At 37.7% G+C, this 14,600-nt stretch overlaps 2 protein-coding genes across 9 annotated transcripts in view; one reads left to right on the top strand and one right to left on the bottom strand.

The window, feature by feature from the left end:
* The window catches only part of BABAM2 (BRISC and BRCA1 A complex member 2), a 444,883-nt gene that overhangs the window by 355,427 nt on the left and 74,856 nt on the right, over positions 1-14,600 (bottom strand). The gene's annotated exons all lie outside the window — the stretch shown is intronic.
* The window catches only part of RBKS (ribokinase), an 81,954-nt gene continuing 67,515 nt past the window's right edge, over positions 162-14,600 (top strand). For 3 of the 6 annotated variants that reach the window (XR_001366716.2, XR_004326193.1, XM_032497268.1), the window contains exon 1: positions 163-344. Coding sequence is in view for 4 of the 6 variants with exons in the window: in XM_032497268.1 (XP_032353159.1) it covers positions 256-344 (89 nt within the window). In the remaining 2 variants the exon portion in view is untranslated. Of the gene's footprint in view, positions 345-14,600 lie in introns of all 6 variants that reach the window. The other 3 variants (XM_032497266.1, XM_032497267.1, XM_006189745.3) reach the window with 2 other exon arrangements.

The raw sequence follows: 14,600 nt of genomic DNA, 5'->3' as shown, positions 1-14,600 counted from the left end.
TGCCTCGTGCGCGCCGCGCAGCGCGGAGTCTGGAACGTTCAGGAGGGCTCTGTAACGGAAGGCTGTGCAGGGAGACAATTCCTGGAAGAACGGGCGGCAGTTGTGGGGCGGGGTTATTCGGGCATTCAGGTGGGCGCCCCGCATAGGCGTCCGAAGGCCCACGTCGTTAGGGAGCGTGGGAGCGGCGTCTCTGGTTACGGGGTCGGGCAAAGGTTAAAGGGCAGCCTCCGGGTTGGAGAGCGCGGACTTTGAGCAATGGCCGCGTCTGGGGAACCCGGGAAGCAGAAGCAGGAGGACGTGGCGGCAGTGGTGGTGGTGGGCTCCTGCATGACCGACCTGGTCAGGTTAGTCCGGGGCCAGGACGCAGTCAGCGGCTCTCGGGAGGGACGGATAGTGTTCTCTCCTCTCACTGCCATGCACGGGGCTTTGGGGATGGAGAGTGTTTGTTTTCCGTGTGAGCCACAGGTTTCCTCAGCCCTAATGTGCCTTAATGGGGTATAAGAGGCAGGATTTGAGTTTGTAAAGGTAAGTGTCAGGTGAGGGAACATAAAGGCTAGGGTGTAGTGAAAGCCCTAGTGTCACTAGAAGCGCTTCCAAAGAACTGTTCCTGTTTTCTGTACCAGGCTACTGAGACTCTCTCTCCCCTAACTAGCCTAGTGACTTTGGCCAAGTCATTTTACCTCCGAGAATGAGAAGACTAAATGAAGTAAAGTGTTTTGAGCCATAACATTATCCAGGTTGGGTATTATTTGTCTGAACGTGTATAAAAGGAGTGGAACAGAGGTCAAAAATGCGATCAGTCACCTTTCACCATACTGATTGTTGGCATTTCTGCATTTTATATTTAAAGCTTATTTTTCAGTATTAGAGTAACCATAGGTTGCCTATGGCAAACCAACTATGAGTCAAAATAAAAACTTTTAAACAATATTTACAACCATAAAAAAGTAATCAAGTAATGAAACAAAATATGCTAGATGAAAATAGAGTTAGGTTAGTGAAACTGGTTGGAGAGATCTTTCCAATTTATCTTTTTTTAATGAAAATGGCTTTTTTATTGCAAAAGTAATATTTATTTCTTGTAAAAGAAAATCCTACCATTCAGGTTGCTTCAGTTCAATGTTTTGGTGAGTGGCTTTTTAGATATAATGCTATTTTTACATTATAAAAATTAAAAATGATCAGAAATACTACAATAAGACCTCATCTGTCCTCAACCTTGCTTTTCCGAAGGATAACCAAGAACCTAGAAATAAATAAAAAATCCTTGGGACAAGCAAAATAAGTCACCAAGTCCATGCACTAAACCACCTGTGTTTTACTTAGAAAATAATTTTAGGGCCTTCACATAGCCAACTTAATCTTACATTGCTTAAAATGTTTATAAGCTAGGTTATCAAATATCCAGACTGAGATTAGAAAGGTGGAGAAGCTGCTAGAGGGAGGTATAGTGACTACTAAAACCCTGAAAGTAAGGACAGTGTAGCAACAAAAGAATTTTAAATTCCAAGAGCCTTTATTTTTCCACAAATATTTGAGCTACCTTGTGCCAAAACAGATGTACTTCCTTTAGTGAAAGAGCATAAAGTTCAGTCTAGTTTTGCACATTTGGTAAAGAGGCCTCCACACCTTTCTCTAGAGCCAGAGTCAGCAAACCTTTTCGCAAAGGGCCAGATAGTAATTATTTTAAGCCACATATGCTCTAGGTCACATATTCTTGTTTTTGTTTTGTTTTTTTGTTTTTTATTTTTGAAGTATTAGTTTACAATGTGTCAATTTCTGGTGTACAGCACAATGTTTCAGTCATACATATACATAGCTATATTCGTATATTCGTCTTCATATTCTTTTTCATTATAGGTTACTACAAGATACTGAATGTAGTTCACAGTGCTATAGAGAAGAAACTTGTTAACATATTATTTTCTTTTAACATGTAAAAAAGTATAAAACATAAAAAACTATTTTGATCTTATATGCCTTACAAAAACAGCCTGCAGGCCGTAGTTTGCTGACTGCTGTCTAAAGCATCACTGTCTGACAGCTCACTAGAGTAACTCAGTAGATGTTACTAGTGATGACTCTTCAAGAAAAGGGAATATGGTAATCATTAAATTTTATATAAAAATAGGGCATGTGTTTCACTTTAGAAATAGTTCCATCAAATATATTTAAAGTTTAGTTACATAAGTTCAGACATCTAAAATAATTCATTCCTTAGAAAATCCATCCAGCTAAAATTTTACCATACTTTTATAGGTGAAGTGGCAGAAGAGAAAGAAAACAAAACAATTTTCCCATGCACCCTACCTAAATAAGAATGTCAGGGTTAGAATTCAGAGCCACCTTCTTATTAAACTAAGAGCTTTCTGTGAGGTTTGACCATCACACGTTAAAAATAATGATACTACTTTCTAAAATGAATACTCTTGAAATTTGGGGGAGGGCAGGGTCCCAAAGCATCTGTCAGGATTTAGAATTTTATTTCAGAGCTAGAGGAATTGAGATTTTTTTTCCCAGCCCTTCAGTTTATAGATGAGTATGGTGAAGTCCAGAGAAGAAACTCTTACATTATGAATAACCTTTTTTATTTCTCTAATTTTGCCATTTTCTTTCCTTTATAAGATATCCAAGTTTCTAGTCTTCACATGAATCGCTAGTAAAAATTTTATTCCCTTATAGACTCTTTCTCATGACTTTCCTACAAACAGTTTCATGGTTTCTGATTACTTCTGCCTCTGAAGATCTTTATTAAATACCTGAGTATAGGATTTTTATTTAAAATCCTGCATCCCTGAAAAACTTGGGTCCAGCTTTGCGAGTTGTGGTACATACCACGATTACAGTAGTTTCCTGGGGCTCCTGTAACAAATTACCACAAACTTAATGGCTTAAACAATACAAATTTAATTTAATTTACAATTCTGGAGGTCAGAAGTCTGACACAGGTCTCACTGGACTAAGGTCAAGGTGTGTCTAGGAATGCACTCTTTTCTGGAGGCTCTAGGGAAAATCTGTTTTCTTGCCTTTTCTAGCTTCTACAGGCTGCCCACATTCTGGCTCATAGCCCCTTCCTCCATGTTCAAGGTCGGCAATGGTCGGTGAAGTCTTTCTCATATGGCATCACTCTGATGCTCACTCTTCTGCCTCCCTCTTCCATGTTCTAAGAACCCTTGTTATTTTTGACCCCCAAATGGATAATTCAAAATAATCTTATTTTAAGGTAGCTTATTAGCCACTTTAATTCCCTGTCGCCATATAACATAACATAGTCACAGGTTCTGGGGATTAGGAAGTGGACATCCTTGAGGCCGGGTTGGGGCAGGGGGTGGGTGCATAATTCTGCCTACCACAGTGATTAAGCTTAAAGTCAAAAAATCTTATAATACTTAGAGCTTGGGGGATCACTGAAGCCTATCCATCCATCCTCCACACTTTGTAGATGAGATAATTAAAGAGAGGTCAAATGACTCACCACAAATCACACAGCCAGTTAGTGGGAACCCAGGTTTCCCAACCTTTATCTTTCCATTATGTCATTGTACCTCTAACTCTGGCTCATATATATTGCCTTTTTCATCTACAGTTCATTTAAGTGTTTGTCATCTGCATTCATTAAATTTAAGCTTTGTAAGCTGATAAGGAACAACAACTAAGGGTTTATAAATTTTTCAGGTCGAAAGATGGATATAAAGTAAGGAACAGTAATGAAGATACTAAGTTTAACTGTAACCAGCCTGGACACCCATACCTACACTGTAGAATCACTTTAGAAATAAAACTACTTCAGTAGCTAAGCCCTCTTGGATGGCATCCAAGTCCAACTCACTTTATATATTACCTTACTGTGTGCCAGACACTGCTAATTCAATGAGCAGCCTTTTTTTTACCATTTCTTATTTCAATCCAGTATGAATAGTAAGCTCTATGTACTAATAATTTTTTAATAATCATTAGCTCATCCAACATGGCAAACAATGAACAATTATTTAATACCCACTTGTATTTACCACTATTCTCTTCCTTCTTGAGCAATCATCTCTGAAGTTCCATGCTGCAAAGATAAATCAAGCCTGTTCTTGTGGAAAATTAAGTCAAATTTCCTCCAAAGACAGATTCTCATGAAAACCCAATAACAGATGATTTTTTTTTTAGACATTAGGCTTATAGACCTTGGTTAATCATGCTTTCACTAATCTTAATTTCTTATGACATGTATCACTAGTTTTTAAATTATTCATTCAATGAATATTTACTGATTTTATACTACATACCAGGCACTTCCCTAGGTACAGAGGACACAGCAATGAAAAATAGCCCAAAATCCCTGCCTTATGGAGCCCACATTCTAGTGGAAGAGACAGGCAGTATCACTAGAAATAAGTAAAATACACAGTCTGTTCAATAAATGCTAAGGAGGAAAATAAAGCATGAAAGGGAGATGGAAGTAGTACTTTTAAATCATTGGCCACAGAAAGCCTCACTGAGAAAATGATTTGCGTAAAGACCTAAAGGACAAAAGGAAGCAAGCCATGCAGATAACCTGAGGAAGAGCATGTGCAAAGGCCCTGAGGCAGAAGTGGACCTCTTATGACATGAACAACGAGTCCAATATGGCTGAAGAAGAAAATAAGGGCGGAGGGAGAGCAACTGATTATTTAAAGGACATTGGGTCATACCTTGGATGAGATGAAAAGCCATTGGAGGGTTTGAGCATACAAGTGACATGGTATGACCCATAAGGGCGGAAGTGAGGCAAGTTCAGAGTTCATTAGAATAATCCAGGCAAGAAATGATGATAGCTTGAAAACAGTGCAAGTAGGGAGAAGTGAGCATCTTCTGATTATATTTTGAAGGTAAAGCAGACAGGATTTACTGAGGAGTATGAGCTAGGTCAAGGATTACCCCAAGTTCTATGACCTCTGCAAGTGGAAGGGGAAATTGGCATTTGCTGAGATGGAGAAGATTGTGACAGAGCAAGTTGGGTAGGGAGAGGGCAGTATCAGGAGTTCACAGTGGACGTGTGAGATTTGAGATGCCTGTTAGACATCCAGCTGACACAGTCAAGAAGACAGATATATGAGTTCGGAGTTCAGAGGAGAGATCTAGCTGGAGATATAAATTTGAGAGTCATCATTGTATAGATAGTATTTAAAGCCATGAGGCAGGATGAGATCACTGAGGTCTGGGCTCTTAGGGCACTCCACATTGAGAGGATACGTTTTGCATAATTTATCTGTCTCCCAGTTTCTCTGTACCCCTAAAATTTGCTTTGAGACAAGCTTGATACAAACCCATGTTTACATTTCCATGGCAATAGACTATGATGTCAACTAAAACCCTATGTTATCCTTTTATATGCTCCAATTAAAAGTGATGGCTGGAGAGATAAGGCTCATGTTCAACCAAGCATCTAAATTTAATCCTTGGCAAGTCAGGAAATGATTGCTTAATTCTCAAAAGATTTTAATTGGATGGTGGCATAAGTAAATTTAGAAGCTTTTGGATCCAAAGTGGATGAAACATTGGACCTAGATTACTTCTTGAAAAAAAGTCCAAAATTTTATAGCTGTACCTAGAAAAGATTATATGTGTTTGACATATTGCAGTACCCTCTAACCTGCCTTCCACCAGAAGCCTCTTGACCTATCATATTTAGAACAGAAACATCTCTTTGGTAGTCACATTTTCAGGAAAGTAAAAGCCAAAGGAGTGTTGATCTAAGAAGTATCATGCATTCCCAAAATTAGAGGAATATAATAGCATCCTTCATTATTCTTTCTACTCCTTAAATGAGCCTTGAAACTTGCTTATCGGTTACCAATCAATTTTTAAATTAATATTTCATTAAACATGTTTCTGTCAACTGAATTCCCTCAATTCAAAAGAAATCATTTGTGGGAAATTTTCTGATTTGGGTCCCTTCAAAGAAAATATATGTTAGTAAGTAAATTACATATGACAAAGAAAGAGCACCTGTTATTTGGTATTACTAAGCAGTGCTGTTAGCAGTCTATTCCTTTGCTAGCTCTTCATGCCCTGCTGCCTGCATTCTAGGGAGAGCAAGGTGAGGTGGGCTTTGTGATGAATGTTGCTCCAGTATTTTGATAACTTGTATATAATATTGAAATACTGAGACTGTGCTAACTGCCAAGGGTATTGCAAATAATATAACATGGTCATTGCATTTGAGGAACTTATAGTCCAAGGAAGAAGGCAGACACGAAGACAGATCACTGTAGTACAGTGTGGTAAGTTCCTGCAGGTTCTGTGGGAGCACAGGGGAAAGTTTCTGAATAAGTTGCCTCCTGAGCCAAGTCTTGAAAATTAGCAGGTGCTAATCCAGCAAAAAAGGGAAAGGAGTTCTTACTGGCCAGTTGGGATATCATGCAGGAGCAAAGTCATGGATGTGCATGGGTGTCCTGGGGCCAGCAGCCGCTGGGTCTGCATAGTGTACACTGAGCATCAGATGTGAGGTCCTGATGAAAGGCCTCATCAGCCATGCTAAGGTGCTTAGGTTTTATTCCATAGGCCCTGGGAGCCAGTGGAGGGCTCAAAGTACAGGAATGACATGGTCAGATTTGTATTTCACAAAGGCAGATTTAAAAGAAGGCAATATTTTGAATGTATCAGAAGCATTCTCCTTGAAGACAAGGAGACCCATTTGAAAGGTAAGACTCTTCACACGAGTTCATGAGGGCCTGAACCAGGACAGTAGTGATGGGGACAAAGAAGAGGGAAGGGGGAGGGTAGAGCTCAGTGGTAGAGCATGCGCTTAGCATGCATGAGGTCCTGGGTTCCATCTCCAGTACCCCCATTAGAAAATGGAAAAGAAATTACAATTTAAAAAATTTTTTTAAAATAAGAGGGAAAATGTCAAAGAAATATTTAAAGAGTAAAAGAGCAGAAAACATCTGTTAATTAAAAAGGGCATTAATCAACATCTGCTCTCTGGGCCTTAATGATCAAAACCCTGCCGCTGACAGCTTTCTCAACTTGACAAGACCTGGAAAGCAAAGTTCTTGGAAAGAACCATTTTATGGAACAAAAGAATTCTATGCTTCATGCTTTTTAGCAAGAGGAAAAGATTATATTCCTTAAAAATCAAAATAAATGTTATCAAATAATTAAAAGGCAATCAAATCCTCTCGGTGGATGGGAGGGATCCTAAATTTGGTTTTGAGATTGAAAAAAAATATTGATATGCTTTTATAACTGTAATAGAGAAGTTAATGACATTTAACTCAGGAAGTTCACAACTATTTCTTGAAGATAGTGAAAGTAAGAAGATGTTAAACATACGAATATGCTTTAAAAAACAGAAACTACGCAAACTCAACCACCCATGTAACAAAGATATTTATAATGTAGCCAAGGTGTGGTGGGAGAACTTAAATACCGCGAAACTAGAGTAGGAAAGAACCTGGGTTCATTTCTGTTTTGTGCCCTGTTCATTTTAATTATTGGAAACAGGGCTGGGAAGAGTTAAGTGATTTGCCCCAGCAAATACCTGTTATTGTTGGAGCCAGGATTAAAACTTGTATCTCTTGATTCTCAAATACTAACATATTATTGTGAAGATTAGAGTAGCATTTCAGAAGTTTGACATATATTTGCAAGAGATAAGATGTTTAAAAGTGCTACTAGGGAGCAGTTTCCTTGGGGTAGAGGGGACCAAATGCAGCTATCTGCATCAGTGGACTTAATATTGTCATGCAGAATTTTTTTTTTAGATTTTTTTATCATAGTAAAATATACTCAACATAAAATTTATTGTTTTAACCATTTTAAGTGTTCAGGTCAGTGGCATTAAGTACGTTCACAGTATTATACAACCATCATCACCATCCATCTCCAGAACTTTTTTCATCTTCCCAAACAGAAACTCTCTACCCATTTAAACATGAACTCCCTCTCCTCCCTCCCCTCAGGCCCTTGCAACCACCATTCTACTTTTTCCTCTATGAATTTGACATCTCTAGCTGCTACTTGTAAGTGGAATCATGTAGTATTTGTCCTTTTGTGACTAGCTTATTTCACTTAGCATAATATCTTCAAGGTTTACCAATATTGCAGCATGTGTCAGAATGTCCTTCCTTTTAAAGGCTGAATAATATTCCACTGTGTGTATAGACCACATTTTGCTTATCCATTCATCCATCGATGGACATTGGGTTGCTTCCATCTTTTGGCTATTGTGAATAATACTGCTGTAAAACATAAGTATACAAATATCTGTTCAAGTCCTTGTTTTCAGTTCTATTGGATATATATCCAGAAGTCAAATTGCTGGATCATATGGTAATTTTCTTTCATTTTTTGAGGAGCCACCATATTAGTCTGCATAGCAGTAGTACCACTTTTCCATTTTGTATCTTACATTTCTTTTTAAACTGCCTACCCTTTATCTTAGCCATTTAAGCCTCCTTTTCCTATTCCAGTTTATTTTGTGAGTTTTTTGTCTCCTATTTTTAGCTCCTGCTAGTAATCCCTCTTTTATGTCCTCTTAGGCAATTATGTGTCCCCATGTGCATGCATACGTGTTGTGTCTAAGTGTATGTTTGGCAGAGGGGTGGATGTCTTTGCAGAAGAGGAGCTCAGTAAACCTTACACCTTCTCCACTGCCCCAAACTCAACACAACATTGCTGTCACCACTCTGTTACTTGGAGACACCAAATTTATTGATTCACTGTCCTAAATTTATACCTTTAAGTTGATTCCCTTTGCTATGATGAACTTCTTTGAACACTCATCTTTTGGACTTGTGTCTTTCCTTAGGGAAATTCCTAGAGGTAGAATTACTAGATCAACAGAAATAACATTTTTTAAATGTTTGTAATGTATTGCCAATTTGCCTTCATAAAAAGTGCTGTGAAACACACTCCCACTAGCAATGTGAGAAACGCCTATTTCCTAGAAAACTAACACATTGCCAGTTTGAAAGGTGAACAGTGTTATCTCCTGTTTTGATACTAGTGAGACTGAGTTTTTACTCAGGTGTTTGTTGGTTGTTTGTATTTCTTCTTTCATGATTGCCCATCCATGTGTCCTTTGTCCATTTTTCTGTTGGCTACACCTTAAGATTTTTAAATGAGAGTATTCAGAGAAAAAATAACAGAGTCTAGTATAAAAGAGAGTTCTTTTATAGAACTCTCTTTAAGGCAGAACCATAAAATTGAGTCTTAAAACTCCAGCCAGCATAAAACACTGTGGACGTGAGGAAGAGAAAGGTTTCAACACTGGCTGCCAACTAGAATTGTTAAACCAGACTTCCGGCATTGGGGCCCAGGCATCAGTATTTTTTAAATAAATTCCCTCCATAGATTCTGATGTGCCGCCAGGGTGGAGAACAAGTGATTTATCAGTAAAAGCAGGAGCTATGACGTAGTGTGAATGTGGCAACACTATAGTAATTGGAAGAAATCACCCTTTGAGAGAATGATAGGGTTATTCCTGACTCTGAGGAGCCATGCTTGTCACAAGTGAGCACATCAGTTTATAAGTAGCACCATACCTGGTTATACAGTCTCTCAGCTCTGATAATACAAAGCATTAACACCTGACATGCTGTGTCACGTGACACCATCCAATGGCTATCAGTTCTTGAATTATGTGAGTTCCACTCAGGACAGTTACCTCCTTGTTAAGTGGCTGGATCTTCCTCCATTTTGACAGTGAGCATACAGTGTTAACACCTGACTGTAAGCTCAGTGAGGACCAGGTCTGGATGTCCCCAGAACCTCAGCACAAAGCCTAGAATATAGTAAGCATGACAAATGTGTGCTGACAGTGGACTGAGTATCCCAAAACTGGTCTGAGATGATTCCAGTGTATTTCTTCCATAGTTACACTGAGTCAAAATCCACCTCATTGGATACAATTTTAATTACATTAGTATTTTCCACATAGTGATGAGTTACCCTTTTGTTGTATGATCTTTAACGACAAGATTTCTTCTTCTTTATGATCTTAAAATCTTCATATGAACATTTTAAATATCTCCATCTACCTTACTTTACTTTCTTCACAGTTTTTATAGTACAAGCTTGACTTGGGGGCATTTCTCATATTTCTGCAGAAGACAGTTGTAAATTATCTTTGTATATGGTTAACTTGTTTTCTAAATTAAACTTGGAGGTTTTGTTTCTTTTGTTTGGGATGTTTTGTTTTGTTTTGTTTTGTTTGGGAGTGTTTTGATCTTGATTTGTTTCCCAAATATATCACATATTAGATACCAGCTTTTCCTCTGTGATCAACAATATTTTCTAACGCAATTCTTCCATAATATTGCAGAAAGTAATTTGTGCAACAGTTTTTAAATGTTCTTTACATATTATATTTTATATCTGGATTTTTACCACTGGTTTAAAATGTTATAATCTATAGACTGTGGTAGCAATAATATTGATTTTTTCCTAAATTACAAGTCTTCATTTTCAAGTGAGAAATACAGATCTAAATTTTCAGTTATCTAAATTTTCAAACAAGTACAGTTGACCCTTGAACAATGCAGGGGTTGGGGTACCAACCCCATACGATCAAAAATTCACAAATAACTTTACAGTTATCCTCCACATCCACAGTTCCACATCCGTGAATTCCACCAACCACGGATCATGTAGCCCTGTAGTACATATTTAGTGAAAATATCTGGGTATAAGTGGACCCACACAGTTCAAACCAGTTGTTCAAAAGTCCTTTAAGCTAGCCTGATAAAAATTATAAGCAGATCTTTGGTAAGGCATACCTCATTTTATTAAGCTTCACAGATAGTATTTTTTTCATAAATGGAAGGTTTGTGTCAACCCTGCATTGAAAAAGTCTATCAGCACCAATTTTCCAACAGCGTTTGCTCACTTGGTATCTCTCTGTCATATTTTGGTAATTCTTGCAATATTTCAAACTTTTTCATTAATATTGTATTTGTTATGGTAACCTGTGATCAGCGATCTTTGATGTTACTATTATGATTGTTTTGAGCACACCCATCTAAGACGTTGAACTTACTAAATGTTGTGTGTATTCTGACTGTTCCACTGACTGGCTGTTCCCCCCATTTCTCTCCCTATCCTCAGGCCTCCCTATTCCCTGAGACACAACAATATTGAAATTAGGCTAATTAATAACCCTACAGTGGCCTCCAAGTGTTCAAGTGAAGGAGTCACACATCTCTCAGTTTAAATCAAAAGCTAGAAATGATTAGCCTTAGTGAGGAAGGCAGGTGGAAAGCAGAGATAAGTTGAAAGCTAGGCTTCTTGCGCCAAAGAGTTAACCAAGTTGTGAATGCAAAGGAAAAGTTCTTGAAGGAAATTAATATTCCTCCTCCAGTGAACACAGGAATGATAAGAAAGCAAAACAGCCTTATTGCTGATATGGAGAAAGTTTCAGTGGTCTGGACAGAAGATCAAACCAGCCACAACCTTCCCTTAAGCCAAAGTCTAATCCAGAGCAAGGCCCCAACTCTCTTCAATTCTGTGTAGGCTGAGAGAGGTGAGGAAGCTGCAGAAGAAATGTCTGAAGCTAGCAGAAGCTGGTTCCTGAGGTTTAAGGAAAGAAGCCATCTCCATAACATCAAAGTGCAAGGTGAAGCAGCAGGTGCTGATGTAGAAGCTGCAGCAAGTGATCCAGAAGATCTAAGATCATTAGTGAAGGTGGCCACACTAACAACAGATTTTCAATGTAGATGAAACAGCCTTATATTAGAAGATGCCATCTAAGACTTGTATTGCCAGAGAAAAGAAGTCAATGCCTGGCTTCAAAGGACAGGCTGACTCTCTTGTTAGGGGTTAATGCAGCCGGCAACTTAAAATTGAAGCCAGTGCTCATTTACCATTCTAGGGTCCTTAAGATTTGTGCTAAATCTACTCTGGCTGTACTCGTTAAATGGAACAAAGCCTGGGTGACAACACATCTGTTTACAACATGGTTTAACTGAATATTTTAAGCTCACTATTGAGACCTACTGCTCTGAAAAAAAAAAAAAATTCCTTTCAGAATATTACTGCTTATTGACATGCACCTGGTCACCCAAGAGGTCTGATGGAGATGTACAATGGGGGTAAATGTTGTTTTCATGCCATCTAACACAATAGCCATTCTGCAGCCCATGGATCAAGGAGTAATTTCAACTTTTACATCTTATTATTTACTAAATGCACTCTCATAGGCTATACCTGCCATAGAGAGTGGTTCCTTTGATGAATCTGGGCAAAGTTAATTGAAAACCTTCTGGAGAGGATTCACCATTCTAGATGTTATTAAGAACATTTGTGATTCATGGGAAGAAGTCAAAATATCAGCATTAACAGAAGTTTAGATGAAGTTGATTCCAACCCTCATGGATGACTTGGGTTCAAAATTCAGTAGAGGAAGTAACTGCAGATGTGATAGAAACAGCAAGAGAACTAGAATTAGAAGTGGAGCCTGAAAATGTGACTGAATTGCTGCAGTCTCATGATAAAACTTGTATGAATGAGGTGTGTCTCTTATCAATAGCACATAGCTGGATTTTAGTCTTTTGTTGGTTTTATTTATTTTTTATGACTGATATTTTTTGGTTTTTTATCTGGAGAATATAATCCATTCACATTTAATGTGAATTCTGATGTATTTGGATTAATTTCAAATATGCTGTCTTATAATAAACTACCCTTTAGAATACTGTTTCTCAAACAATTAAGGCTGTAGAACACAAGTAAGTCAGGAGACTTTTTGTGGAGTACCATAGGATATTATGCTTAAGTTAACTATATTCATATTTCACATGGAATTACCTTCTCTCTTCTTTTAGATTATAGTTTACACAAAGAGTAGTGTACCCAAAGATTTAAGAAGAAAAACTTTAATTTGAGAATATTCTGTCCATCAACTTAATTCCTTCTAGAGTCTAGGGAGAGGAGCACCATCATTTGGTCTTTCCATCTTAACGTCTTAGTTCAGCTTACAAAACCCCAGTGTTATTCAAAAGCACAGCTACCAGAAATTACACAAGAAGTTATAAAAACATGAAATATAAATAGGTGCAAGGGACATAAAGTACATTTGTGTATAATATAATGGGTTTTGGAGTCAGACCAACCTTGGTTTGAATCCTGGCTCTGCAGTCTTTTACTGGGTGAACTTGGGTATGTTTTTTAATCTAATTCTCATTCTCCTTATCTGTGAAATGGAGATGAGAATAATAACCTTTTCATGGGGTTATTGTAAGGATTAAGTGATTTAGTGGTCATAAGGTGCTTAGTGCAGTATTTATCTTGTGATAAGCACTCAGAAATGGTATCTGGCACTATTAATGTATTTTATATTTTAACAAATGTTTATCGGACACATGGTGTGTGTAGGCGCAGTCGTAGGCCATAGTGATATAGAAGCCAACGTGATACAGACTGTGAGAGAAACATGCATGGATTGCTAGGGAGTAGAGGTAGGGCAACTAACCCACACTGTTACATTTGGACTCTTGGAGGAAGTAATATCTGAATTGAATTTTTAAAGGATGCGTATAGAGTTGCTCAGAAAAAAAGTAGGGGGGAAATTTTCCAGGGATAGGGAATAGGATATGCAAAGAGAGTTGAAATATAAATAAGATTTTAAGAGTGGACATTCTTCCCTATAACATCACTTAGTGCCACAGTCAAAAGAAGTGGAGGAATGGAATGAACTAAGTCGTTTTTAGTAGAGAATGTATTTTTATGCTCATGTGAATAATATTAAACAAATATTTGTCTTTCATAGCTACCGACTGCCCAATATTAAAGTCAAATTTGAGAGAAAATATATGTAAAATATATAAAGAACTTATACAATAGGAAAAAACCCAATTTAAAGATGGGTTGAAGTTCTGAATGGACATTTTTCCAAAGAAGACGTATAGATGCCCAATAGGTTCATGAAAAGATGCTCAGCATCACTAATCATCAGGGGAACGTAAATCAAAACCACAATGAGATATCACTTCACACCTGTTAGAATGACTGTTATCAAAAAGACAAGCAATAGTAAGAGAGAAAAGGGAACAATTGTGCACTGTTGGTGGGATTGTAAATCGGTATATCCGCTATGAAAAACAGAATGGAGATTCCTCAAAAAGTTAAATATAGAACAACCTAAGTGTCCATTGATGCATGAATGGATAAAGAAAATATGGTGTGTATATATACAAAGGATATTATTCCATCATAAGAAAAGAAGACAAGCTTGCCATTTGCGACAACAGAGATGGATCTTGAGGGCATTACGCTATGTGAAATAAGTCAGACAGATAAAGACAAATACCATTTGATCTCACTTATATGTGTAATCTTTTTTTAAAAAGTTTTTTTAATTTAAAAGCTAAGCTAATAGATACAGAGAACAGATTGGTGGTTGCCAGAAGGGGAATTCAGGGATGGGCAAAATGGGTAAAGGGGGTCAAAAGGAACAAACTTCTAGCTACAAAATAAGTCACGGGGATGTAACGTACAGCAGGGTGACCATAGTTAATGATACTATATTGCTAATAGATCTTAAAAGTTTTCTTGAAAAAAAGGAACTGAGAGAAAGCTGATTATCAAGCAAAGTAGCACAGTATGGTTTAAAGACCATAGCAATGGAATCATAA

This window comes from Camelus ferus, chromosome 15, assembly GCF_009834535.1.
Source record: "Camelus ferus isolate YT-003-E chromosome 15, BCGSAC_Cfer_1.0, whole genome shotgun sequence".
NCBI lineage: Eukaryota > Metazoa > Chordata > Mammalia > Artiodactyla > Camelidae > Camelus > Camelus ferus.
The sequence above is the reverse complement of the archived record's forward strand: the minus strand, read 5'-3'. Positions and strand labels throughout refer to the sequence as shown.